We start from the raw sequence: 24692 nt of genomic DNA, 5'->3' as shown, positions 1-24692 counted from the left end.
TGTTACAGTACTTGTGTCCGCCAGATCATATTATGTTACCAAAAAAATTAAAAAAGAAAAAAAAGACACAGATTGACTCATACAGTGTGCATGTTATGAAACTTGGTAGGCCCCCAAATTAATATACTCCTTTACAATGCAGTAAATAGTATTTGATTGATTCTCTAGTGATATTAATTAGCATCTCATATATTCATGGTCAATATTCAAACTTATTTATTGTTATATGGCGAATATGATTTTAATGTTATTTTAATATTTTAAATAATGTGATATTGTCCTCAATGGGTAATTCAATCGACTTGGGACCATTCCTTTACCTTATAAAGCAGTGGTCACTAGTTTGAATTTCTCCTCACCCTCTTGTGTGGACATGTATACACAGTTAAATACAACAAAATAAAGTATTATTTATGCCTCTCCATTTTTTTTTGTTTGACATGTCCGTACAAAAGGAGGAAGATGATTTAAACTAGTGACATTTGCTTCATTAGGCGTGATCGCAGTTGAGCTACATCTTAAGAACAACTATACCTCTCCATTTTAGTTGAAATAGAAAGAATCTTGATCAATTCCAATGGGCTATAGGCATCGAGAAATATCATAATATTTTATTTTTTAATTTTATTTCCTTTAACTAATAAACATACATAGTTGTTACTTGTTAAAAAGGTCGGCTTGTTAATCTATTTTGGAACTTTTTTTATTTTTCTTTTTTTTTTGAAAAGTGGAGTTTTTTGTGTTGAAGTTGTTTGTTAATATTTTTGTTTTGAGAAGGGGGAAAAAAAAAAACAAAATTTTAACAAAACAGAGCCAAAAAAGTATTTCTTATATTTTCAAGTTCTTAATAAACCTAATTTACAGAAAGAAAAAAAAAACCATTTTCACAACTTATAACTATTATATTAGTTATTAAATATATAAGTAATTTCTGAATAAAGTTACAATTATGATAACAGAAATCATGTCATGATGTCTGAATAAGTTAACAAGATTTGATTAGGAAATATAAGTTATTTGAAATAGAAAAATTATAAATAAATTATATTAAATGTTTTTTTTTTCACTTAAACTAATATTTGTTGTGAAAATTGCATGCACTATTAAAATACATGTATATGATGAGAATACATACACTGATATTAATTTGTCTATATTTAAACGTGTAGAAATTAGTTATAAATTTAATATATATATAAAAAAAAAAGAAAAAAAGATTTAAAATAAATAACCTTGAGTGGTGTCACGTAGGTAGGCAATATATATTGGGCATAGCAACTGCCCAACAAACTCAATCCAAAATAGAAGAAACAACGGAATATATAAATAAAAAACAGCAACGCCCTTCTCTCTCTTCTCTCTCTCATGAAGCCTTGACTTCGTTAGAAGCAGTGCATATTGACCTCTCAAAATGAACACACCCTTCCCGTTTGGCGTGGAAGTAAGTTGTAAAGCGCGTTGGAGGGAGAGAGCCAAACAAAAGCAAAGCAAAGCAAGGACTCGGACACCGTCCATGTCACTCGAGGAAGATCCACGGTTTCCATGGATCTTCTCCTAGGACCCTCTTTCTTATGCCCGACCATCTCTTTCTTCCTCCTCTGCAATCAACGCAATCCATTCACTGAAATCAAATTTCATTTCTGTGTGCAAACTGTTGTATAAGGTATGATTGGACGTGACAATGCGTTGGTTGCCTAACATTTCCTTCTCATCTTCTCAATCCTCGTCGTCGTCCGCGACGTTCAAATCTCAGGGACAAGAATCGCCACCGGGTAGGAAGAGCACTGAGGTGTCCGCAGGCGGCCCTTGGCGTTTCGGCCGGATAGGGAGGCTCACGCGCCATCGGAAGGTCCGCTATTTGAACAACCGGGACACTCCAAGAGGCGCGCCGGAGGAGCGGTTCGCGCAGCTGGTGCTATCGCCGAGCCACGCTGAGTTCTCTACCGCGCGGTCCGTTGCCACGCTTTCGGCGAAGCCGCAGCCTCTTCCTCTGCCGGAATTCGCGATTTTTCGCCGGAAGGAGGGGCCGAGTTCCGATGACGTGGACTTCCCTCTGCCTTCGCCAAAGACCGGGCCTGGCCGAGGCGTTGAGGAGCGAGATAAAGACCGAGCTTCCTCAACCTCCCCTGTTAGAAGGTAACTCTTTGATCTTCCTTGGTTCATTGAAATGCGTAGTATACTTCGTTTAATTTCATATTACTTAATACTTTTTTTTTTATGTCAGTTATTTGTATGGGATATTTTTTTTATTCGCATAAATTTAAAAGTTAAGGCATTAACCCCCCCCTTTTTTTTCCTAGAAGAATAATCAGCTGTGGTTTCTGATTCTTTTCGGTGGATTTCCTTTTTTTCTTCCCGTTCTGTCTGGGATTTAAAAAATCTTACTTTCTCTTGGCTGTTGTGTTATATTAGCTGAATCAAGAGCGTTCTTGTGTTGTGTTGTGTGTGTTTTATTAGGTAAGCCGAAAGCGCGCATTTTAGTTACATCTGTAACTTTGTTCATTGCCGAAGTATGTTATTCCGTCGCGTCAAATGTATATGGCGTATGCCCTTGGATCATAATAGTTGCCCAATTGGGAAGAATGGTAGTAGCAGTATGACCTTTTGCCTCTGTTAACATGTCGTATTTCAGTGTGTTTGCTAGGCAAGACGCAAGAGACGCTAGAAAGAGTACGGATCATGTTGATGCGAGGTCATCAAGGAGGGACAATCAACATCCAAATGGCTCACAAAGCTCAAGAAAAGACTTCAGGATCAGTGTTCCCATAAGGAGTGCTCCTAATAGTCCTTTCTCGAGTCCTGCACTCAGCCCGCAAAGGCAGAGTGCAGCTGATTCATTTCCATATTACTACTATATGATTCCTAGGGGAAATCAAGCATGGTCTGCTCCGGAGATGCCAACCTCGGAAATGATTCCAGGGCTCCCTCCCCCTGCATTCTTTGATTGCTCTGCATTTAATTCTGATACTTCTCCCCTTCACAGTCCCCGAGCGAAAAGTCTCCAACAAAACCCCAAAAGCCCAAATGGAGCTGCATCGCCATTGCATTGTAAATTATCCCTTGAAACCTCAACAGCACGTCGTGAAAGTAATTGTCTTGGAAACGTCCACCCATTACCTCGTCCTCCTGGAGCAGCCACACCTTCACTGTCAGCTCCCATTCCCCAAGCAATAGCTAGACCAGAGTCGGTGCCAATGAATAGTCAATGGCAAAAAGGGAAGCTTATTGGGCGTGGTACATTTGGAAGTGTTTATGTTGCCACCAATAGGTATATACATTCCATGTACTTGTTATGTTAGTCTCTTTTGTTGCAGTAAAGTCCAAGTACAGTAACTCTCCTCTTACAGGGAAACTGGAGCTTTATGTGCAATGAAGGAAGTTGAGTTATTTCCTGATGACCCAAAATCTGCAGAGTCTATGAAGCAGTTACAGCAGGTTACTCTCCAGAATGATTGCATGACTAGTTCACTGTGGAAACACTTATATTGTTGTCAAATATATCATTTTTTTTCTTGATCTAAGGAAATATCATACCAGTAAATCATGCTTTTGTTTGGCTTGCATTCTGTATCTTATCCCTCAGAATAGGGAAAACTTTAGCTCGTCCGTCTCCTCGTGTACAAAGATAAAAAGCCAATGAGTAATCTGTGGCAGATATGCATGCAATGATTAGCTGGAATGTGTGAAAATGGTGATGGTTGACATGGCAGTTGAACAAGTATGCTTAAGGATAACTATTGCATGGACAATGTTAATGGACCATGTGGTTTAGTGTAAGATTTTACCTGTTAACTTTCCAGCCTAAGAACTTTCCCTATGACTATTCATCCAAAAAAAAAAAAAAAAACTTTCCCTATGATGACATCAAAGGTCTTTCATTTTCACTAGAAAGGTTTGTTTGTTACAATTTGTATCTTTATCTATTTATTTCTTCTTATTTTCACTAGGAAGGTTTTGCAGTCTATGGATGCCTTAATCCTGTGCATTATCTCTGCTTCTTCTTTTTTTTTTTTTTTTTTTTTTTTTTTTTTTTTTCTTTCTTTATCACATAGGATGATACCTTCTTTTAGATGTGTGTCTGTGTGTTTAGCAAACATGTTGTCTGAAAAGAATGTTTTCAAGAATGGTTTTCATTTTTTCTACAAAGAATTTTTTAGCTCTTCAGAGTATGTTAATCCTGTTCATTATCAATTACCCTTTTATTTTGATACATATTATCGTAAGAAAAAAAAAATGCTTGAGGTTGACACCCTTTTACTGATGTTACAGATAAGTTTATACTAATTTTTGCATTGATGATTTGTCGACCAAAATGTTCCTATAAAAGAGTACCACTTATATACTTATCAAAAAAAAAGAGTACCACTTATACCTCTGGAGTAGCAGTATATGGTACAGACACCTTTTATGTTGGATTCAGTAATTATCCAGAATCCTAACTTATTTGATTTATTAGAGACTTAGAGTATTTTAGTTGAGTATTTTAGTTGGTTGGTATTGGGCCAGTGAAATTTTTGATGTAGTATGCTTTGATTGATGTTATCCATATCCTACGGTGGTGGTCTTTATATGTGTTGGGAGTAGGTGCTTCTTGTCTTCATAAATGTTCAGCTTTAAAATATTTAAGAATAAATATTAATAATCATGTGTTGGAGTTGTCTATTGTTGAGTTGAAATCAGTGTTCACTAGATTGTCATTTGAGTGTCTCATAAGCTTGGCACCACTGCTACAATTTCTTTTGTGGATTTTATTGATTCTCTTTCTTTGCAAATGTAATTCTTTATGAGAGCGTTGTGCACATGTCCATTGCACACGAGGTTTACCTTTTTCTCTTATACAATTCTTACCACTTATAAAAGACAATTATATTTATGATTATTTATTTGGTTTTCTTGCCTCATGCCTCCACTTATTCCTATTATTGATTTCAGGAAATCAAATTTCTCAGCCAGCTGAAGCATCCAAATATTGTGCAGTACTATGGTAGTGAAATAGTGAGTGTTCTCCCAGTTGCACGTTAAACCCATCACAACTTTGTCAACTGGAGTATTCTTGAACCAATGTATGGAATTGACGTTGTGCATATGCAGGTCGAAGACCGGTTTTATATATATCTGGAGTACGTGCATCCTGGTTCAATTAATAAGTATGTTCGTGAACATTGTGGAGCCATAACGGAATCTGTTGTTCGCCATTTTACTCGCCATATTCTCTCTGGGTTGGCCTACTTGCATAGCATGAAGACAATTCACAGGTACAATTCATATTTGATTTAATTTGTTGAAACAGTCTCGGCATATACTCTGTGTTGCAAGCTAGAGTTATGAATCTTAAGAATCTGAAACTTTTATGCATTTATTCAGTGCGGAAGTAGTCTTGGGGCTAATTTTTTTAATGACATAATATGCCTCCCGACATTTTTTTTTTGGTGTCTACTTTAATTTTTTCCCCTTGTTCTATAGGGACATCAAAGGGGCTAATTTGCTTGTTGATTCATGTGGAGTTGTCAAGCTTGCTGATTTTGGCATGGCTAAACATGTGAGTTGGGTTCTTCTTCTTTTTTATGTATCAAGTTGTGTTTTACTTCTCTTTTGCACAATGGTTTCTCATTCAATATGGTCATTCTTCCTTTTACATACAGTAGAAGGTATTTCTTCTTCTTCTTCTTACTGTATAGATTCACCTAAAATATAGTCCCCCATCTCCTTGACCTTTTGTAGAGATAATGTTTTTGACTACACGTACTTGTTCCTTCTTTTCTCATGATAGAATATTTTTAGTACTTGTTGAAGAAGTTTAAAAAAGATAAATTGACATTTGTATGCTAAAATGTTCAATTTAAAGATTTAGCCTATGGTTGTGAAGATTGTTGTTCTTGTGCTCATGTAAATGTGCGACATCGTGGCCCTGTTATGTGAAAGCAGCATGCCAACTTACTGAAGAATGTTCTTGTATAATATTTCAAATTGTAATATTTGCATAGATTTCTGTATTTCATTCAAATCCATTCAATTGAGGTGGATGATCAGGTTCTTGCTTTTAAACTTGTGAATCCTTTACTAGGATATTGTTGATATTGCCAGTAGCTAATTACCCCTTACAAGTTATTTACTTGGCTTGGTGGTGATTACGTAATTCTAGAAATTTCCATGTATCAACATGTTCATTACAACCGTTCTTAGTCTCTTTTTATTGTTGTTTCCATTATAATATACTTTATAGGATTCTTGTTTATTTTTCTAATAATAGGACTTAATTGTTGCACAGCTTACCGGACAAGCAGCTGATCTTTCTCTAAAGGGAAGTCCGTACTGGATGGCTCCAGAGGTATCTTGTTGCTGCTACATGAATTTGTTACTTTCCTGTATCTTCCCATACTGACATCATTGTCTATCTGCAGCTCATGCAAGCTGTGATGCAGAAAGATTCCAGCTCTGATCTGGCTCTTGCTGTTGATATTTGGAGTTTGGGTTGTACTATTATTGAGATGCTCACCGGAAAACCTCCTTGGAGTGAGTTTGAAGGGGTACGCACCTACCTAATGTTCTGTCTATGTGCTTTATTTGTCATGAAACCTTTAACCGGCAGTATTACAATACAAGTTGATGTCTCTTTGCATATGGAATTTTGAAAAAAGAAGAAGAAAATGTTGCAATTCATATTCAGTTTACTAAGCTTTATATGGTTGGATAGTTGTTTGATTCACTTTGCATTTAATAAGTACATTCCTCATTTCTTCCTCTGTTATGATGGGCATCCGCCTCAAAAAACTGCTGACATATCAAAAGTGTGTTTTACTTATGGTCTTGTATGGAATCTCTGTGGTGCATTTTGCAAAAAGAGGTGTTGGGAGAGGTTTGCTTACAAGATCAAGGGGGGTGTTGGTGGATTTTTCTCTCTTAAAAATTTTTTCTTGTAAATGTAGTGTTTTGCAAATTACCTTGTTGTATTGGCAGTGTGTTTACAAGATCAAGAGGGGTGCACTTGGCAATCGTTTTTTGTAAGTTATGAAATGAATATGGCTGGCATGTCCCGCCAAATTGGTAGTTTGTCTAAGAAATGCTCACACAGAGAGAGAGAGAGAGAGAGTGGATTTATGTCCTGTGCTTGTAGCACAAAAGCAAATAACTTAGAAGTTAATTTTCTCAGCTTTCTGATGTGGGTTCCTAAAGGGTGAGGGAGAAGCATGTGTACCAGCGTATCTTATGTTGTATCTGATGGCATTGCAGTATAGTTGTCTACTTGTGGGAGATGCTGAAGTGTGGTAATGGGGCACCATGTTATTTCTTTATTGCATGTTTTTTACTCGCTTCTGTGGAGTTTGGTAACATTGCCAACTTTTGCTTTCTGCATTCAACTGTAGCTTTTGTCTGTTGCCTCTGGATTTAGCATGGTGGATGGAATATTGTAGTTGGAGTTTCATTAGTTGTATTATTTTCATTTAGATCTTCCCACTCTTGTTTAAGTTTTATTTATGGTATTGATGCAGGCTGCGGCCATGTTCAAGGTTTTGAGGGATACCCCTCCCATACCAGAGACATTGTCATGCGATGGGAAGGATTTTTTAGGGTGCTGCTTTCGGAGAAATCCTGCAGAGAGACTGTCTGCGACCAAGTTACTAGAACATCGGTTCCTGAAAAACTCACAGCAGCTTGATGTCCCATCTGGCAACCCAGCATTTAATGGGAAGAACTTGACGGTAAATATAAATGGCACTTCATTTGTTTTTTGGCTCAACTTTTGTTATTTGTATTATAGTTGTCTCTTACTTTGACAGGATAAACCCCCTAGTCCAAGAGAGCTATCTGAAAATAAACGCGATCAGTTTCCAATGTTCCCGAGCACACAAATAGCAAAAGAAAAGTTGGCTTGTGAGAGGTAAGAATGACTTTCTGCATTACCTTCTCCCATACTGTCATTGCAAATTTAGAACATAAATATCTGAAAAAAAAAGAAAAAAAAAAGAAGAGACCATGAACTTCAATACATTCTCTTGCATGACTGCCACTCCAGCTTCATGCATTATTCTTTTTCTCCAGTGAGACTGGCCAACAATCTCATCATGAAACTTCCGACTTAACAGTGGCGTCCCGTCATTCTCCTCGCTCTACCCTCGAGCCCCTTTCTAGTTTTTCTCCACCACACTTAAGTTGCAACACACGCCATCCTAGCCCTTCTACAAGTGCTTCCAGCGGTTTCAACCATGGCACGAAAAAGAGTAATAACTTCAGATAATCTGCAGAAAAGGAAGAACTGCTGCTGCCTTCTCGTCATGGATTTTGCTGATATGTACGCAGCTCCAGAACTGTAATATAGACTTCATGGATGCTCTAGTAGTTGGCTTGGCCGTTGAGAGTTTTGATAATAGGTTCTCCGCATCTTCACAATCCTCTTGAAGTTATAAAAGCTTCTTACTACTGGAAGTTTTGTCTGCATGAGAATTTTATAAGCAATTTCTGTAGACAATACTCTGATTTAGAGCTTCAGCAATTACGGGAGTTAACCTCAACCTTACCTTCTGAATGTAATTAATTTCACATCCATGTATATTGGATTCAAAAAATGAGTTCTTAGAAATAGATGTTGAAATAATTGATCTATATTGTTCTCTCCTTTTTTACCAGGAATTTGGTGTCACTTTTTTTTTATTTAATTTGCTTCCGCCAGTGATATTTAATTTCTTGGGTTGCAAATTTTATGTGTAAGTGGTCCATCTTCGGATCAAGTGAAACAATAGGAGCAATGCTAGAAGGACTACTGTTCTCTATGTGTTCTTAATAATTTTAAAAGCCATGCCTACCAAGGACTTCTGTGATTTATACTGAAATTGCAACAGATGGCGAAATAAATAAATTTCGTAGCTTCCTACCAAAAACAATCAATAGATAAATGAATTTATTCAGACGCAGAGGAAAATGCTTACTTGTTTAAGACAAATTATTGGAACAAAAAGGTCAAAACAATTGCTACAAGAAAATGAAATAGCAAAACGACCACAGTGGGAGTCGAACCCACGACCTTCTGATCCGAAGTCAGACGCGCTAATCCACTGCGCTATGCGGTCACTTTGATGAACTAGGTGACGGTACTAAACATGATATCCAAACAATAGATAACGATTCAGCTCTTCGTTTTTCTCTCCCTCTACAGTTTTACCCCTTCTAGCCAAAACCAACTCGACCATTCCGTAACCCAATAGCTACCAGCAACGACCAACTCTGAGTCAAAAGGCATGAAAGTTGGATCCCCATTGTTTTTTCTAGGAAAAGTATTAGTATAATACATGTGAGGGAGGATAAGCTGCTTACACAAAACAGGAAAAAAAAAAAAAAAAAGAGAGAGAGAAAGAATGACAACAGTCTTTAAGCTGTATGGTGGGAATGGCAGGACTTCATACGTAAGTTAATTTGGCTGTGGCTTTGGCTTTGTCGTGGATTTATTGGCTGGGCTAGACTTGCCCCCATCAAAATTAATGCCTATCCTTTTCTGAGTCAGATGTACATGACCTTTTTTTTTTAATTGAGATGTACATGGCATGTTGAACCTTGTATTTTGCATCAAAGGAACACTAAACTCTCTTGTGCATAGAAAATAGTGATAGAAGTTGTTTATTTTGTTTTCTGCTAATAATAATATGACTCTAAAAATTATCTTATTTTTAAACGAATACAAAAATACCTTCTAAAATTACGAGTAACACACAAATGGTCCCTTTATACTTACTTTTAGGCTGCTTGTAGACGAGTTGTGGCTGTGTCTCGACTAGGTGACCTATACCCTAAGCGACTAGGTGACCCATACCCTAAGCTGCTCATAGCAATTGACTCTACAGCCCCTTTCCTGAATCAGATGGTCCCTTATAATTTTCACTTTTTAAAATTTTTTTTTTTTTTATAAACATGTAAAACCAATACTTTGAGATTTTTATTTTCGTTTTTAACCTGTGGTGGTCAACCCCTTTTCTTCCCAATCCTTTCTAGATGCTCGTCTCTAGCCGTTGGATTGTCCACTGAAAAGGTGATGGAGAACCATCAACGGCTAGGATCTAATTAGTAGGACCACCTTCATACGTAACTTCTTCCTCTCTATGCTACTTTTTTTTTTTTTTTGACGGTTTCTACCTCTCTATGTAGTCATGTGATTTGTGATCAGTGGAATCATCATAATTTGGTCAATCAAATTCTTAAAGCATGATTCTTTGTTTGTCCTTAATTGAACCAATCGAAAATCAAGGAAGAATAATCAATTTGCAAATTGGAAAGTGTGAAGTCTTTTGGCGTATCTCTGACAGCCGACCCAAGTGCTTCACGTGCTTCCCAACATTATATCTCTTCTCCACTCATTGTTTAGTGCTTGACCAGACATCCCAAAAGAAAGTCACACAGAGAGAGACAGAGAGACACAGACAGAAAAGATGGAACCACCGGCTCCACAAGCCATAGAGACTTCTAGCAAGAACTTCGAGTTCCAGGCTGAAGGAGATGAACAAGACAAGGCCGTCAATGACTGGTAACAACTTATTTTTGTTCTTTTTTTTTTTATTTGAATCCTTAAAAAATTGGACTTTTGTTAACATTATTTGTCAATCATTTGATTATGTTGGTGGGTTGCAGTTGTTCTTGCTGTTATGACTGCACAGAGAGCTGCTTCGATTACTTGTTCTGTAACCTCTGTTAGCTAGAGAGTATTACAATTTGCTCACTTCTATTGTCCTGGCCAACAAAAAAAAAAAAAAAAAAGGAAAAAAACAATGGCTTTTGTTAGTATAATTACTTAAATAATGGCTTTTGATGTGGGAATTTGCTGTGGAAAAGTCGTTGTTCCTTAAATTCCTAATGTCTAAGTTTCTGTACCTACTTATTGCATTGTTTTATGTGCAATTTCAGTGTATGAATTAGGGTTACCCTTTTGCCTGGAAAAGAAGGAAAAAAAGGAATAACCTACGCCCATATGCCTGCACAAGGTTCACAGATTAACTCGGACAATCATCAGAGAGTTGTAATTTCTTTGTTTATAGGACAAACTAGATTATGGATCCAACTCCCAAGCTTATTAGGGGAAAGATGATTTTGAAAAGGGAAAATTTTGATATCAAGGCTTTTTTTTTTTTTTTTTTTTTAACTGAGTAAGGAAGGGGTTAGAGGGAAGGATCCTTTCGCGTCCCCTAAAAACGAAAAAGGGGTGAAATCTCCAACAATAAACCCAAAACAAACTAAAGGATCCTTTCTCATCTCTGCAATAAAATGGCTGAATTAGACGGAAAAAATCCGTTGTTGTTTCCCAGTCTTGTATAAGCCTTATGGACTCCAAACTGGCCAAGTTGAAACTTCTTCTGATTGTCCAAGGCGAACGAAGGTCGGAGAAAAGAAAAGAAAAGAGGGTAAACCATCAAACTACTTTTTCTTTCTTTGCAATATCTCTCTAATTAATTATTGGGGTTGCAATGTCCCCATTCCCCATTCGGCCATAAAATGACAAAAATGAGAAGAAAAAGAAAAAAAAAAAACCGAGAAAAAGTCCAAAAAATTAGAAAAAGTGAAAAGAAATGTTAGGTTGATGGTATTTTTGTTATTTTGGATTATGGAATGGGGCATTACAACTCTGATAGCAGACTAAGAGGATATTGCAAAAATTGAAGACTAATACATACTAACAACTATAACGGTGTTAGTTGGCCTTTTGATATTTTTTTTCTTTTTAATAATAATGGCTTATCTAAACCATTAGCTCCGTGAAATGAGAAAACTTCCCCATAAACATATTTAATCGGGGGATTACTGTTGGAGTAACACTTTTTGTAATTTTATTTAAAAATACATTTTAACCTGTAAAATCGTGAGACTAAACCGACTCTTATGTACAACGTATGAATCCTTGAAAATTGCATGCCCAAATGGCATATCTCTCATCTTCATCTTCAGCCTTCACTATTTATCTTAAGAAAAGGGACCATGGAGGAACTGATCAGAAGCCCATTCTTTCTTAAATTTTGCTGGAATAGCCAAAGGCACATAAAACTAGGCCAAATGTTCTACATGGGAGCCCTCTAGTTGCACTTTTAACTAACTTGGTCAATCTTTCACCAAACAACCAATATAGAAAGATGCATACATGAATGCTGACCTGGATAGTGCTTTGGGGTTGCAGACATTTAGGTTCAATGAAAACCCAAACATCTTAATTAATGTGCTATATATGTCAATTAAGTAAAATAAAACTATTGTCAGTTCAATAAAAATAATCTAATTAATAATCTAAATTGTTAATGCTTGCTCAAATGACAGCCACCAACAGCCATTACAGAGAAGAATCTGGATTGACCCATAATAACAGCAGTACTGTTGTATGAGAAATATTCACATTCTTGTGGTGATCAATTAAGTCCTGATCTCCCCACCCTTCCACTTGTATTACCTTATCACTTCTCTTGCATGGAATGAGCTGAAATTCTAGTCTTCGATGGATCTATTTCACCATCCCCCATAATATTCTATTGTATATGCTACACCACTCAACATAAAACATATGTATGTACAGCACTTTCGGCCTACAAAATCTGATTTTTGACTAAAGATGGCTTCCAACTCCCACTCTGGGAGAAAAAAGAGAAAGAAAACTGCAAATTTTCTTCACATGGGGAAATGAAGTCAGCCTGAGAGTGTTATTAATACTGTACTAGTGCAACACATCATCCTGCCACTTAGAATAGTTTTAATTTTCAATGACATGGGGTGGGCTGAGTTCTTCCCCCATTAACAGAATGTGGACTTGTACCAAACTCAGCAGATAGAGACTCCCCTAGTGGCTCTGCCACTCTTCACAAAAGTTAATTAATTGGGAAAAATATTGTCTATAAATGCTTGTGCTTACCACAACATATTATTGAGCACTTTCAAGAGATGGATCTAAACCTCCACAAAAGTCTCTTGGTAATTGCCTGCTTGTTTTGCTTCTTGTTCCTAAGCCCTCGTGCATCCTGTCAACTAGATTATAAATTCTATGATTTCACTTGTCCCAGCCTGACAAATATTGTTCGAGATGGTGTTTTGTCAGCCATTGCAAATGATACGAGGATGGCAGCCTCTCTCCTGCGGCTTCACTTCCATGATTGTTTTGTAAATGTAATTAAACCTATTATCCTGTTATGTTTAATTAGTTGTTGACTTTTTCTAAGCCTGCTAGAAAACCAATATAATAGTCATAAGTAGAGGGTTCTAAGAAATTATAAGCACTTTATATATAACCAATATCTCACATTTGGAAAAGCATTAATATGAATTGTTTTTTAACTCTCTTTTTTTTTGGCTCGTGTCGAAGGGATGTGATGGGTCAGTGTTACTTGATGACACGGACACATTGAAGGGGGAGAAAAATGCATTGCCAAATCGAAATTCAGTTAGAGGTTATGAGGTGATTGACATGATTAAGGCTAATTTGGAGAAAGCTTGCCCATCCACTGTTTCCTGTACTGATATACTAACTCTTGCAGCAAGAGAAGCTGTTTCTGTTGTAAGGATTAACTCCTACACTTTGTTCAAGTTATTAATTATGTACGTCAAGAAATTAACACCATTCAAATTCTCTTACAAATCTTTTTTCTCAGCTGGCTGGTCGCCAATATCTTTGGGCTCTACCCCTGGGTCGCCGAGATGGCACAACAGCAAGTGAGAATGCAGCTAACGAGCAATTGCCAAGTCCTGTTGAGACAGTGAAAGACATCACTGCAAAATTTACTTCAAAGGGGCTTGATGTAAAGGATGTAGTCGTGCTCTCAGGTAATTTGCTACCTACCATATTATCATATATATTGAACTACTTCTACCAAAACAGAGGCCAAAAAAATATCTTCCTATCCTTCTTCATGTTGTCTTCTTCTATTTCAATCCAATATAATAAGCTTGCATGCATGTTTTTACATAATTTGTCCAATGAAAGTTTGCTCAGCCTGCTTTTCGGGTGCAACAATTATCGTCTTTAATTTAATCCATACATATGATAATGCATTACAGGTGCGCACACTATTGGGTTTGCTCGATGCATTACATTCAAGCAAAGGCTCTTCAAGTATGCTGATGGTAAACCTGATCCAACACTGGACGCGTCCCTCCTACAAAAGTTGCAGACCACATGCCCAGACCAGGCTGATTCAGACACCAAATTGGCTCCCCTGGATCCCCTCACTTCGGACAAATTTGATAACGTCTATTTCAGAAACCTTGTCAACAATTCTGGGGTACTTCGGTCGGACCAAGCTCTTATGGGGGACAATACAACTGCTCCAATGGTCATTGACTATAGCAGGTCGCCTTTACTTTTCTCCAAGGATTTTGGGGCATCAATGGTGAAGCTGGCCAACATTGGTGTGCTTACAGGCAAAAGTGGAGAGATTAGGAAGAACTGTAGGGTGGTGAACTAGCTCAAAAGTGTACGTGTGTGTATGTGAAATAGATTATCGCCTAAAAGTGTTAATTAATTAAAAGGCTGTGACCAGTAAGAATAAAATGCAGGTTTCTAAGCCATCTTGATTAGTATTGAAATTAAGAAATATTGAGACACTAGCAATATCAGTGATTAATTATATATATTATATTATATTTATCATGCATATATTATCATAACCTGGCCAGTATATCTGATTAATGAGTAGGATTAATTGCTATTAAGATTGCGCAATTAGCAAAGCATAAAATTGAAACCACAACTGCAAATTGCAATTCTGTTATATATATATTTACACAAAGAAGATCTATGTCCTTTTTGTTTTTTCTTCTCATTGATATGACTTTTAATTTTAAAAATCTGATCAATTTTGAGAGAACATTAAAAAAAACAAAAGAAAATTAGGATTAAATACTAAATACCTCATGGAGTTTAGATGCTTTATTTTTTTCTCCCTAGGATTTGATTTTTATTACAGGAGGTTCCTGTGATTTTGATAATAGATCAAATTAGTCATCTGTCAGTTGACCGTTAGTTGACTTAACGAAAGTTCACGTGAATCAATCAAATATTGACACGTGGCACCAACTTAATTTTTTATTTTTATTTTTAAAATAAAAAAATGTTTTTTTTTTTTTTTAAATAAAAAAAATTGGGGGTGGCCTGCATCTGGCTGGATGGGGGTGGCTCGGCCACCTCCTTGGCTCCAACGGGGTGGCCGAGCCACCCCTAGCCACTCCCTTGGAACTTAGGGGGTGACCGAAATATAGATATGCTAGAATTTAATAGAACTTTCATATTTTTGCCATCAAAATCCTAGGTGGCAAGGTGCCATTTGCCATCAACTTGGGCCATGTGCCCTTTTACATCATCTTGGGCCATGTGCATTTTGCCCCAAATTTTGATGAGCAAAATGTTGGAAGTTTTACTAGATTTTAGAATTTCTTAAAAAAATAATGAAAAACTTTCTAAGTAAAAGCCTACCGTACTACGCATGACCAGGTACGGCTAAAAAGTTAAGCCAATCGGTGTTTGACAGCTCCATAAGTGATTGCCAGGCGGCAACAAAATAAATCCCATTGATCCACAGCACGCATCAGTCAACTCATCGCTTCTGAAGAGAGTGACCTCTGGGTCTCTGACTCTGCTTTACCTGGGAGTCAGAAGGTTCTACCTAGGACTGCATCCAATCAAACGGTTACTAACGTCTAAGATAAGATACACGTACACCTCATCCACACCATATCGATACTCCTTCAAGAAAGCGCACGATGCGCGTCGCCGCGCATTTTAGCAACAGCCACTGAGAGAGAGAGCACAGAGCAGAGAGTGTTGCCGCAAGGACTGGCACTGACGAGTGTTCAAATAAGAAAGGAGGATTTAGGGCTTTAGACACAGAGAGAAAGAGAAATGGTGAACCCTAACCCTAATCCTAACCCAAGGTGCTACTTGGATATAAGCATAGGAGGAGAGCTAGAAGGGAGGATGGTGGTGGAGCTCTACAAGGATGTGGTCCCCAAAACCGCCGAGAATTTCAGGGCTCTCTGCACCGGAGAGAAAGGCATTGGCCCTTACACCGGTGTTCCCCTCCACTACAAGGTTTCTCTCTCTCTCTCTCTCTCTCTCTCTCTCTCTAACTCCCTTTGCTTTTGTAGTTTGATAATTTGGTAATCAATGTCTGTTTCTGAGTTACTAAATGTTTTGGTATTGGGGAGAGAATCGCATGCATTTGCTATAGTTTGATTATATTCAGTTTTGATGCGATTGATAGTCTTATTACTAATGATTTTGATTATATAGTTACATAATTTTGTGGTTGCAAGCGTGTGTGATATTCGAGAATGGTCCAGGTAATTGATAGTTAAGGAACAATGCGTCGTGGTATGATTATGAATGCCTATTGCTAATTATCTATAAATAAATCACCACTATCAATTTGTAGTCGTCTTTGTTGTTGTATTGTCCTTTTTAACTTGATAGTGATGGTAATGGTGAAATCGAAGGCATTTTACAAACACATGCATTTGCTCGTTGTTTAAGGAGCAGATGCGTTTTAATGTGTTCATGGACTCTTCCTAGAATGTTTAAGAAGCGAATCACCTCGCTTTGGTTGTTTGTGAAGTGCACTACTTTTTGTTGTAATTCATATGGTTTTTTTATTCTTTGGTAAGGTCTTGTCTAGGGAAAATCTTACTCGTTTTGTTAATAGTAGCATAATCTGCACTGCAGGGGATCTATTTTCATCGCATCATCAAAGGTTTTATGATTCAAGGTGGAGACATATCCGCTCAGGATGGCACTGGAGGCGAATCTATTTACGGCTTGAAATTTGAAGATGAAAACTTCGAGTTGAAGCATGAAAGAAAAGGGATGTTATCGATGGCTAATTCAGGGCCAAACACCAATGGATCCCAGTTTTTTATTACTACAACTCGCACTTCTCATCTAGATGGAAAGCATGTTGTATTTGGGAGGGTAATCAAAGGAATGGGTTTGGTTCGTTCAATCGAGCATGTTACAACTGGAGAGAGTGATTATCCCACTCAAGATGTTATCATTGTGGATTGTGGCGAAATTCCTGAGGGTACAGATGATGGAATATCGAACTTCTTTAAGGATGGTGATACATATGCTGATTGGCCTGCTGACCTTGATACCAAACCGGATGAAATTTCTTGGTGGATGAAAGCTGTAGATGACATTAAGAGTTTTGGAAATGCAGATTACAAGGTAGATGGTGTAGAGTTGTTTCTTCTTGACATATATATTCACTTTGTTTTATATATTTGGTCAAAAAGGGAAATTGTAGAACATGCGTTCCATATTCTGTAACAATGTTACGTAAACCTTTATTTTGGTCATTCATGCCATATAAATATGTCAACAAAATTCATTTTTGGCTTCCTTTGGCTCGACTGATTATTTTTCTGCTGTTAATTTGATGTTCCCTGACTTCTCCCGCATACAGAAGCAAGACTATAAGAATGCTCTTAGAAAGTATCGTAAAGGTTTGCGCTACGTGGATATATGCTGGGAAAAGGAAGACATTGATCAAGGTGAACTACAATTTTTTCTTTGTGATGACATCTTTTTATAAGGATTATTGAAATTGCTATATTGCCTGCTTTTGTCCATCTGATGGGTTTACCTTTGTGACTGCACAGAGAAAAGTTCATTGTTGCGAAAGACAAAGTCTCAAATATTTACAAATAGTTCTGTAAGTCTACTTATCTTCCATTCAGTAAAAGTAGTTCATTTGTCTGTCATAATCTAGAAAGATCAGGCATAATTTGTTATTAGAGTTGAAAAAAAATTCAGGAATTCAATTAGCCAAAATGGTCTAACTAACTTGCTATTTTGAATTGTTTGTGAACTCAAGCACAAGTATGGAGATCAATAGTGACTCAGCTTGGAAATAATGCTGCCTCCTGGATGAAAAACTGAATCTCCTTTTTAGGAGACCATTTGTTGATGGCCTTGTTGTTTTTGTACCCTTTTTTTGACTTTCAAACTCCAGTGAAATTTCAAATATTTGTTCGTCTGACATCACCAAATGATGTCTTTAATTAGTCCTAATAGTTTAATTTGATCCTATCATCTGACTTCTTAAGTAAGAATCTCAAGTTTAATGTCTGTCTCTCCTTTTTTTGCATCTTATTCTTACCTGTTTGTTTTGATTGCCAAACTAAATAGTATATCATCCCACTTTGCACCTGGTAATTATTGTCCTATTACATGTCATAATTGTAGCAACCAAATTTTGCTATCTTCTCACCTTTGGATGATGGTTAGTTGCTGTTATTTCTAGTGCAGGTGAAGGTGCTAATATCTTCACAATCTACAATTCTACTAGATGTTGTAGTGTTTAGATTAATTGTCTTGCATGGTCACATGCACCATACACAGAAATACTCACTTGAGATGATATCTCATGACAATGTTTTTTTCTCATAGATTTCATATTCGTTGTTATTGATTGATAATCTTGTTACATTACTAAGGTTCCTTTCCTTTTACATAACTTACTAATGCTTGGCATGCTTGCTTTAGGCTTGTAAATTGAAATTAGGAGATCTAAAAGGAGCATTGTTGGACGCGGACTTTGCAATTCGTGATGATGAGGATAATGTGAAAGCTTTGTTTCGCCAAGGCCAGGTTGGTATCTTCCATTGTTTAGGAACTAGTTCATCTTCTATTGAACTTTAAGTAAGAAAGTTTGGTACGTATGACAAGCTTATGGACCTTATCTCACTGGTTGACGCTAAACAGACCTAGGATTGATTTAACAGCGTAGGATAGTAAACAAAAAGTGTGGCTTGAAGGTTGTAAGGTAATTTAGGAAGAGAGAGAGCGTGTTAGATAGGATAGAGAGAACCCTAGCTGCCCAAAGAAGTGATGCTGAATTCATGGCCCTATAATACCTTGACAGAGAGGATCAATGCAAGAATGGTAAAACTGGCATGATTGGGTGTAATTGGGGCAATAACGCACAGCGTGCAGTAAACTGAGCATAATTTTTGCTATCGTGTGTAAGACCCCAATTTGGAAACTTTATTTCAGCTCACACATCATGGAGATTTTTTTGCCATTTTAGGAAATATTTCAGTTTGCGTTTTAGTAGGGATTTTACTGGATTTCACCAGATTTTGGCAAAATCCCTATTTTGATTCGCACCTTGATTTTGTGTCAGAATTAGACTTTTGCCATTTTTGGTTTTCCGGAGCTATTAAAGCCTGGTTTGTGGGCCAAGTTCAGTGTTTGATTTTGTGAATAATATTTCAGTATTTTTCGGAAATATCCTCTGTTTCTTTGGGCGGCTAGGATTTTCTCTACCCTATTTGACACTCTCTTCCTTAATTACCTTACAACCTTCAATCTACATCATCTGTTTGCTATGCATGCTGTCATATCAATTCTAGATCTGTTCAACATGAATTGTCTGTTACGGGCTCATAGTGATCTCGTGATTTTCTTTCATTTCTTTTATCCCTTCAAACATTTGAATTATTTATTTTTGTGTGTGAAGTAATATCTAATATATGTATTGTGGTCTTGCCAATGTCAGGCATATATGGCCTTAAATGACGTAGATTCGGCAGTTGAAAGCTTCAAGAAGGCATTAGAATTGGAGCCCAATGATGGTTAGTGACTTTTAATGGCTGACAGTCCCGAGTTTAATATGGTAGACAGTCATTTAGAAAGGACTAGACAGTCATTTAGAAAGGACCTGTGGCCCTTCCCTTCCCTTTTCCTCCTTTTTCCGGTCTGTGTTCATAAGAGCGTGCTAATTTTTTTTATTTTTTTATTTGGAAGTGGGGGTGGGGGGTGGTTGGGGTTCAGAGGATTCTTATTTCATGTCTGTAATCTCATTATATGTTGCTGTTGCTTTTGTCTTGCTGGAAAAAAATGTTGGATGTGATGCTGGAACATGACATGAAAATGAGTTTCTTTTATGCCTATCAAATTCAGACTCCTAAAATTAGGTGCTGCAATGAGCAAATTGTTATGTTTCTAGAAGTTTAAGTTCAAGTTGCAGCAGATGATCACCAAATGAAGTTTTTGAGTTATTGAATATTGTCTTAAATTCTTGAGTGTACATCATGTTCTCCATTTTGCAGGAGGAATAAAGAAAGAGCTTGCCACTGCAAGGAAGAAGGTCTTTGAACTTCACATTTTATGTTTTTTAGATGTGACTTTCTCCATTGTTCATTATGGTTTCTTCTTTTATAATTTTGTATTCGGATATAGTTTTGAGAGCTCATTATGGTTACAGATTGCTGATAGACGTGATCTGGAAAAAAAGGCTTACTCTAGAATGTTTCAATAGAGTTCTTGCAGTATTCTAATATGCCAAACACATTTAGGTGAGAATTTCTTTCCGAGTTTGAATTTTGAGAGTAACATCCGATTCATGTTCTGAAGTATAATCTGCCTTCTCTCTGGCAGGATTGATTTTGATTTGATGAGCATTTGTTAGGTTATACAGTCAGCTGGTTCAGGCTTTTTGTTTGCAGACATTAATTGGCTTTAGTTAACATAAGGTACAGATTTTCTGCCCCTTGCTAAGATTATCATATCATTATATGGCCATTTTATGAAATACAGTAACAAATTATCCATGATATGAGAGGTCTTTGTATCTGTCAATTTTTTTGTATGTGTTTGCTGGTTGGAATAAGCCATTTTGTCAGAATAGGAAACCTGCCTGGTAGAAATTGTTTGCACAATTTCTCATCCTTTATAGAGTTTGTTTTATTTCAGGCATTGTTGGGGGCAAGGATAGACTGGCAGATTTCATGAGGAGACGAATCAGAAAAACTTCAGCTTGAACCTATTTTGTGATTTGTCACACCAGTCTAATAGCACATTATTTCTGGCTGGAACTGTGTTGCCAAATACGATATTCATCTGAATCATCTAAACAATCTTGTTATCTTTCGTACAAAAAAACTTTTTATTTGATGTAAAATTGATGGTTTCTTCTTCTTCTTCGTCTTCTTCTTCTTAATTAACTTTCTATTGTTTTTACTTTTTGATCTTCTGAACTGTTGTGGTGGTTTTCTATGATTGGATGTAGCTGGCAATTTGTCTCGAGCTTTAGGGAAAGCATTCTGTTTGTCGTTGACTGAAGCTCCCACTTTCATGCTTGGATCTTGTTCTTCTGCCTCCCTTTTTGTGAATCCATCTTCAGTTATCTCTTCCTCTTTAACTGCCCCCCTTTGCAAATTCTTATCAGAGTTTAAATCTCTTAGACCTGTTAAAGCAAAGTTTCGGCTTGCCTCGGCAGCAAGCTTCTGCTCCATGGACACAGAAACACGCCAATCTGCAAGTGATGTTTCTTCTTTAGCTCTTCTTGTTAAAGCATTGTAGTCCTCATGATTGAGTTGAACAATAGTATTGTCCTCTTCTGAACGGTTGATGAGGTAAAGTGCTTCAGCTTCAGATGTTCTGCAAGCTTCTGATTCTAATTGTGCAGCACGAAGCATGAGTTGTAATGTCCAAAGAGTTTGGTTCCTTACCTGCAGGACTTGTTTCAGTTTTAATCTTGCTTGCTGTTCTTCATCTATATCCTGCTTGAGCCTTTCCAGCTTTTCACGTGTTTGATCCAAAGCCTGGCTTATTTCATTGATCATGTTTGTCGCCTTGATCTCTTCTTCCTTTTTGGATTTAATGCTTGCGTTGGTGCTCTCAAGTTGTGATTCGATCTCTGAGATGGCGATCTTTGACATTGTAGATTGGTTTTTGGCACTTGCAAGGCCGGATTTTAGCCTGTCAAGCTCGTCAATGAGAGGCCTGGAGTCTAGCCAGGACTGGGTGGCGCTGTCTTTAGCTCTTTTCAGTTCTTTCTTTATCTTCATCAGTTCAGCCATCTTAGCCTTCTCCAATGTGCTGCCAAGGCTTTCTCGTATATCTCTTGCTTTGTGTGATTGGTTCTATATTCTCTCTTCTCCATATAACTCCATTTGCTCCTTGCATAAAAAGGAAACTGTTTGAGTACTCTCTTTTGAATTTTATGCCTCCACTGTCTAGTTATATACTGTTTTTGCTCATTATGTTCTCCAATTTACCTTTTTCTTCCGTTGAAGAGTTATTTGAGAAATCCTAGACTAGATAGGCTTTGTTGTTTTCACCGGGTTCCTATTGAGGAGATGTCCTATATGTTGGGTTTGTGTGCAACTTGTGCCGCACATTTTGGAAGCTAGCAAGTATATTTCTTGCGAAAGAGCACATTTAGTTGCAAAATGGGCGGCTTTCCTTCATTATTTTGGAAGCATTTCCACTGCAATGTATCCCAATTCCTCTTTCAGACTACCTAGCGGCAAAGATCCCCCTCTCCTTCCCTTCCCTTTGTATTGATTCCTAAACAAAAGTAGATATTGTGCTCTTTATATTTTGGCAATAATAATGTGCAATTGCATGTGCTCTTCCGGTGCATGATTGTAAGGCATTGGCAAATGGCAAGCTCCCAAATGCAATTTTAAAGGATGAAAGCAGTTAAACGATTGCAGCAACATCCGGGAGTGCAAAAAAAAAAAATAAAGACACCATGCTGTGTTTCTTGTTTACTGTTTTTAATGTTGGAAGGATAGGACAAAGCATGATCAGAAAGCTCCAAAACAATATTAGATAAATAATCACATAACAATTATGTTCCTCAGGGACTTCCATTGGCCTTGGCGGAGCTTCCTTTCCTATGCAAGCAATTTGGCGAAGTAGGCAAGAGCATCTTTGTTGGCACCACGTTCTCGCCTCCTTCCCATCATCCCAAGGTCCATTAGCCTTTGGAGATTCTCCGTAGTAGCAATATTAACGGACAATGCATCTCTATTAACGTGTCACTCTTAAGTAGTTCCGCCCCTGTTGGCAGCCTCAATCCGAGGCTAAACAGTGCAAACGCTGAATGTGGCAGCATGTGAGGAACAACGGAGGCACGTGGAGCATGTGAAAAAAAAATAATGTGGTTTCCTAATACACTAGACAAAGCCACATAAAGGTGACTTTGATATTATGAAGAAATAACGAAAGAAAATATGTATAATGACTTAACTATCTACAAGCAGATTGACTGAATTCCTTTTTTTCCTCTTGAAAAAACGCTTAGCCCTCTCTCCTAAAAAAACCCTAACCTAGCCGCTGCCTGGTTTGGGAGGAGGGAAGAACCTCTTCCCTCCCTCCTCTCCTCACCCCCCCCCCCCCCCCCCCTTTTCCTCCTTGTTTTTCTTTCCTCTAGATGATTTTGCCTGTGGTTTTTCTTGGGTTGAGTTTTTCTCTAACCCCTGTCGCCTTGTGCGATTTATCCCCCCTCCTCCCAATATTGCATCATCTTCGCCTCCATAGCCGTCGTGTCGCCTCCTTTGTTCCGCCGAATCGTCACCTCCACCCGGATCTGTTTTGGTTTTTGGGTTTAGCTTGTTTGGTGCTAGATCCATCTTTCTACACCAGATCTGCCCTCCATCGCGCCTTTCCTCCATCATCATCGGCACTCCGGCCCCCCGTCGTCTCCTTCCGCTCCTCCTCCGTTTTGCCTCGCGTCAATGTGGCTTCTCCGACAACTTCGTTGATGCTTGTGATTTTTGGGTTTGGTGTTATGTTCTTGCTTTTTAATTTTATGCTATGCCTTGTGTGGCTTCTGTTGGGCTTGTATTTTATGTTGCTGGTTAAAGCTGGGGGCTCAGATTTTGTCTGTGCCCCTTTAGCTTCTATTATCGTCATGTGCGGCCCTTTGAAAGGACCGTGTCACTTGTTTGACCCATTTTCTACCCTTTGTAATTATTGTTGCACTGTTTTAGTTCCTTTTTGGTTTGTTGTTGGGGAGCCCACCTCTTTTTCGTTGTTAGGATCTCCCACTTCTTCTTTCTTTCAGATCAGAAGTGGTAAAGATTCTCCCATGTAGCCCTTTCCTTATTTGCTTAAAAAAAAAAAAAAAAAAAACAATCTACAAGCCAAGCTTATTTCTAATTTTCTAGTAGAATGAGGTCCATCAAAGTATGTAATGATACAATAAGATTTAAAGAGAATTAATACGAAATAGAGTAATGTTAGAAGGAAAAATTGTCTTCATCTTGTTCAAAAGTGATACGATTTTTAAAATTTCTATTGAATTTTGATTCGATGATAATTTTAAAAATCATATCATCTTTGAAAAGACAAACGTCTTTATTTCAACATTACTTGTAAGGTAATATATTCTGAAGTACCCCAAAAGAAAAAAAAAGTGTTCGTTTGCAACCTGAATTATAGTTTTTCTTGGAATTATGAGGCCTTTGATCGGTATCGAAGTCTAAGATAGGCAGATCGACCACGTGAAGCAGCATGCGACATAATAATACCTGCGAGTGCCTGATCTGGCTTTATTAGATTCCACTTAAACAACTTCCTTTTGATTCAATTGGACGAAAATGGCTTGAAAATCATTCTGCAGCTTCTTCTTTTTCTTATTCGTTTTTTTATGTCTTGTAGCTCCCAAAAAAGGGACGGTGGCTTTTAACGATAAATACTTGCCTTTGGAAAGAAAAAGAAAAAAAGGGAAAAGCTTTGAGGAAAGAGTGTTATTCAAGTGGTATATATACTATATAGCATGTAACTTTATTCCACTATATCTAATTCTAATTCGTATGAACTGGAAGAATCTTATTCTACTAACAACACCAAACGCACCTTAACAAACATATTTGGGAAAACTTCTTAACATATTTAGTAAAACTTCACTTACCTTTTTAACTACCAATTAATTTTCAATTTTGCAATGTGT

At 37.4% G+C, this 24692-nt stretch overlaps 3 protein-coding genes, 1 long non-coding RNA gene and 1 other non-coding gene across 7 annotated transcripts; 4 read left to right on the top strand and 1 right to left on the bottom strand.

The window, feature by feature from the left end:
• The first annotated feature begins 1359 nt into the window (after nt 1-1359).
• Nucleotides 1360-8601, top strand: LOC132187723 (mitogen-activated protein kinase kinase kinase 5). Of its 2 annotated transcripts, none has more exons than XM_059602140.2 (11): nt 1360-2136; nt 2633-3268; nt 3348-3435; nt 4933-4995; nt 5092-5255; nt 5464-5539; nt 6269-6328; nt 6402-6527; nt 7491-7700; nt 7779-7879; nt 8085-8223. In XM_059602140.2, the coding sequence occupies exons 1-11, from the start codon at nt 1682-1684 to the stop codon at nt 8128-8130; spliced, it is 2025 nt and encodes a 674-aa protein (XP_059458123.2). In that variant the 5' UTR covers nt 1360-1681; the 3' UTR covers nt 8131-8223. The 2 variants fall into 2 exon arrangements, with proteins under 2 accessions (XP_059458123.2, XP_059458122.2); XM_059602139.2 differs by having other exon boundaries at nt 1362-2136; nt 8041-8601.
• Nucleotides 8602-8991: 390 nt separating this feature from the next.
• Nucleotides 8992-9065, bottom strand: TRNAR-UCG (transfer RNA arginine (anticodon UCG)). The gene has a single exon. It is a non-coding gene; the product is annotated as a tRNA-Arg (tRNA).
• Nucleotides 9066-10323: 1258 nt separating this feature from the next.
• On the top strand, nt 10324-10910 carry LOC132188385 (uncharacterized). The gene is made up of 2 exons (XR_009440879.2): nt 10324-10510; nt 10615-10910. It is a non-coding gene; the product is annotated as an uncharacterized LOC132188385 (long non-coding RNA).
• A 1990-nt stretch (nt 10911-12900) lies between these two features.
• Nucleotides 12901-14547, top strand: LOC132186550 (peroxidase 10). The gene is made up of 4 exons (XM_059600527.1): nt 12901-13122; nt 13319-13510; nt 13605-13776; nt 14011-14547. The coding sequence occupies exons 1-4, from the start codon at nt 12901-12903 to the stop codon at nt 14415-14417; spliced, it is 993 nt and encodes a 330-aa protein (XP_059456510.1). The 3' UTR covers nt 14418-14547.
• Nucleotides 14548-15575: 1028 nt separating this feature from the next.
• Nucleotides 15576-20932, top strand: LOC132186947 (peptidyl-prolyl cis-trans isomerase CYP40). Of its 2 annotated transcripts, none has more exons than XM_059601075.2 (10): nt 15576-16039; nt 16670-17170; nt 17409-17496; nt 17605-17657; nt 18491-18595; nt 19506-19581; nt 20059-20096; nt 20214-20304; nt 20418-20481; nt 20702-20932. In XM_059601075.2, the coding sequence occupies exons 1-8, from the start codon at nt 15851-15853 to the stop codon at nt 20265-20267; spliced, it is 1104 nt and encodes a 367-aa protein (XP_059457058.1). In that variant the 5' UTR covers nt 15576-15850; the 3' UTR covers nt 20268-20304; nt 20418-20481; nt 20702-20932. The 2 variants fall into 2 exon arrangements, with proteins under 2 accessions (XP_059457058.1, XP_059457057.1); XM_059601074.2 differs by having other exon boundaries at nt 15577-16039; nt 20387-20481.
• The last annotated feature ends 3760 nt before the right edge of the window (nt 20933-24692 follow it).

This window comes from Corylus avellana, chromosome 6 (genome assembly GCF_965113065.1).
Source record: "Corylus avellana chromosome 6, dhCorAvel1.hap1.2, whole genome shotgun sequence".
NCBI classification, from domain to species: domain Eukaryota; kingdom Viridiplantae; phylum Streptophyta; class Magnoliopsida; order Fagales; family Betulaceae; genus Corylus; species Corylus avellana.
Note: the sequence above shows the minus strand (reverse complement) of the source record. Positions and strands in the feature narration are given on the sequence as shown.

Bases quoted from the DNA above. Each gene is read 5' to 3' on its own strand.
- LOC132186947 (XM_059601075.2), top strand. From the start codon at position 15,851: ATGGTGAACCCTAACCCTAATCCTAACCCAAGGTGCTACTTGGATATA. The intron at 17,171-17,408 runs GTAGATGGTGTA...TCCCGCATACAG, and splicing joins TTGGAAATGCAGATTACAAG to AAGCAAGACTATAAGAATGC. The intron at 20,097-20,213 runs GTCTTTGAACTT...TTATGGTTACAG, and splicing joins TTGCCACTGCAAGGAAGAAG to ATTGCTGATAGACGTGATCT.
- LOC132187723 (XM_059602139.2), top strand. From the start codon at position 1,682: ATGCGTTGGTTGCCTAACATTTCCTTCTCATCTTCTCAATCCTCGTCG. The intron at 2,137-2,632 runs GTAACTCTTTGA...GTCGTATTTCAG, and splicing joins TCAACCTCCCCTGTTAGAAG to TGTGTTTGCTAGGCAAGACG. The intron at 3,436-4,932 runs GTTACTCTCCAG...TATTGATTTCAG, and splicing joins CTATGAAGCAGTTACAGCAG to GAAATCAAATTTCTCAGCCA.
- LOC132186550 (XM_059600527.1), top strand. From the start codon at position 12,901: ATGGATCTAAACCTCCACAAAAGTCTCTTGGTAATTGCCTGCTTGTTT. The intron at 13,123-13,318 runs GTAATTAAACCT...CTCGTGTCGAAG, and splicing joins TCCATGATTGTTTTGTAAAT to GGATGTGATGGGTCAGTGTT. The intron at 13,777-14,010 runs GTAATTTGCTAC...AATGCATTACAG, and splicing joins GGATGTAGTCGTGCTCTCAG to GTGCGCACACTATTGGGTTT.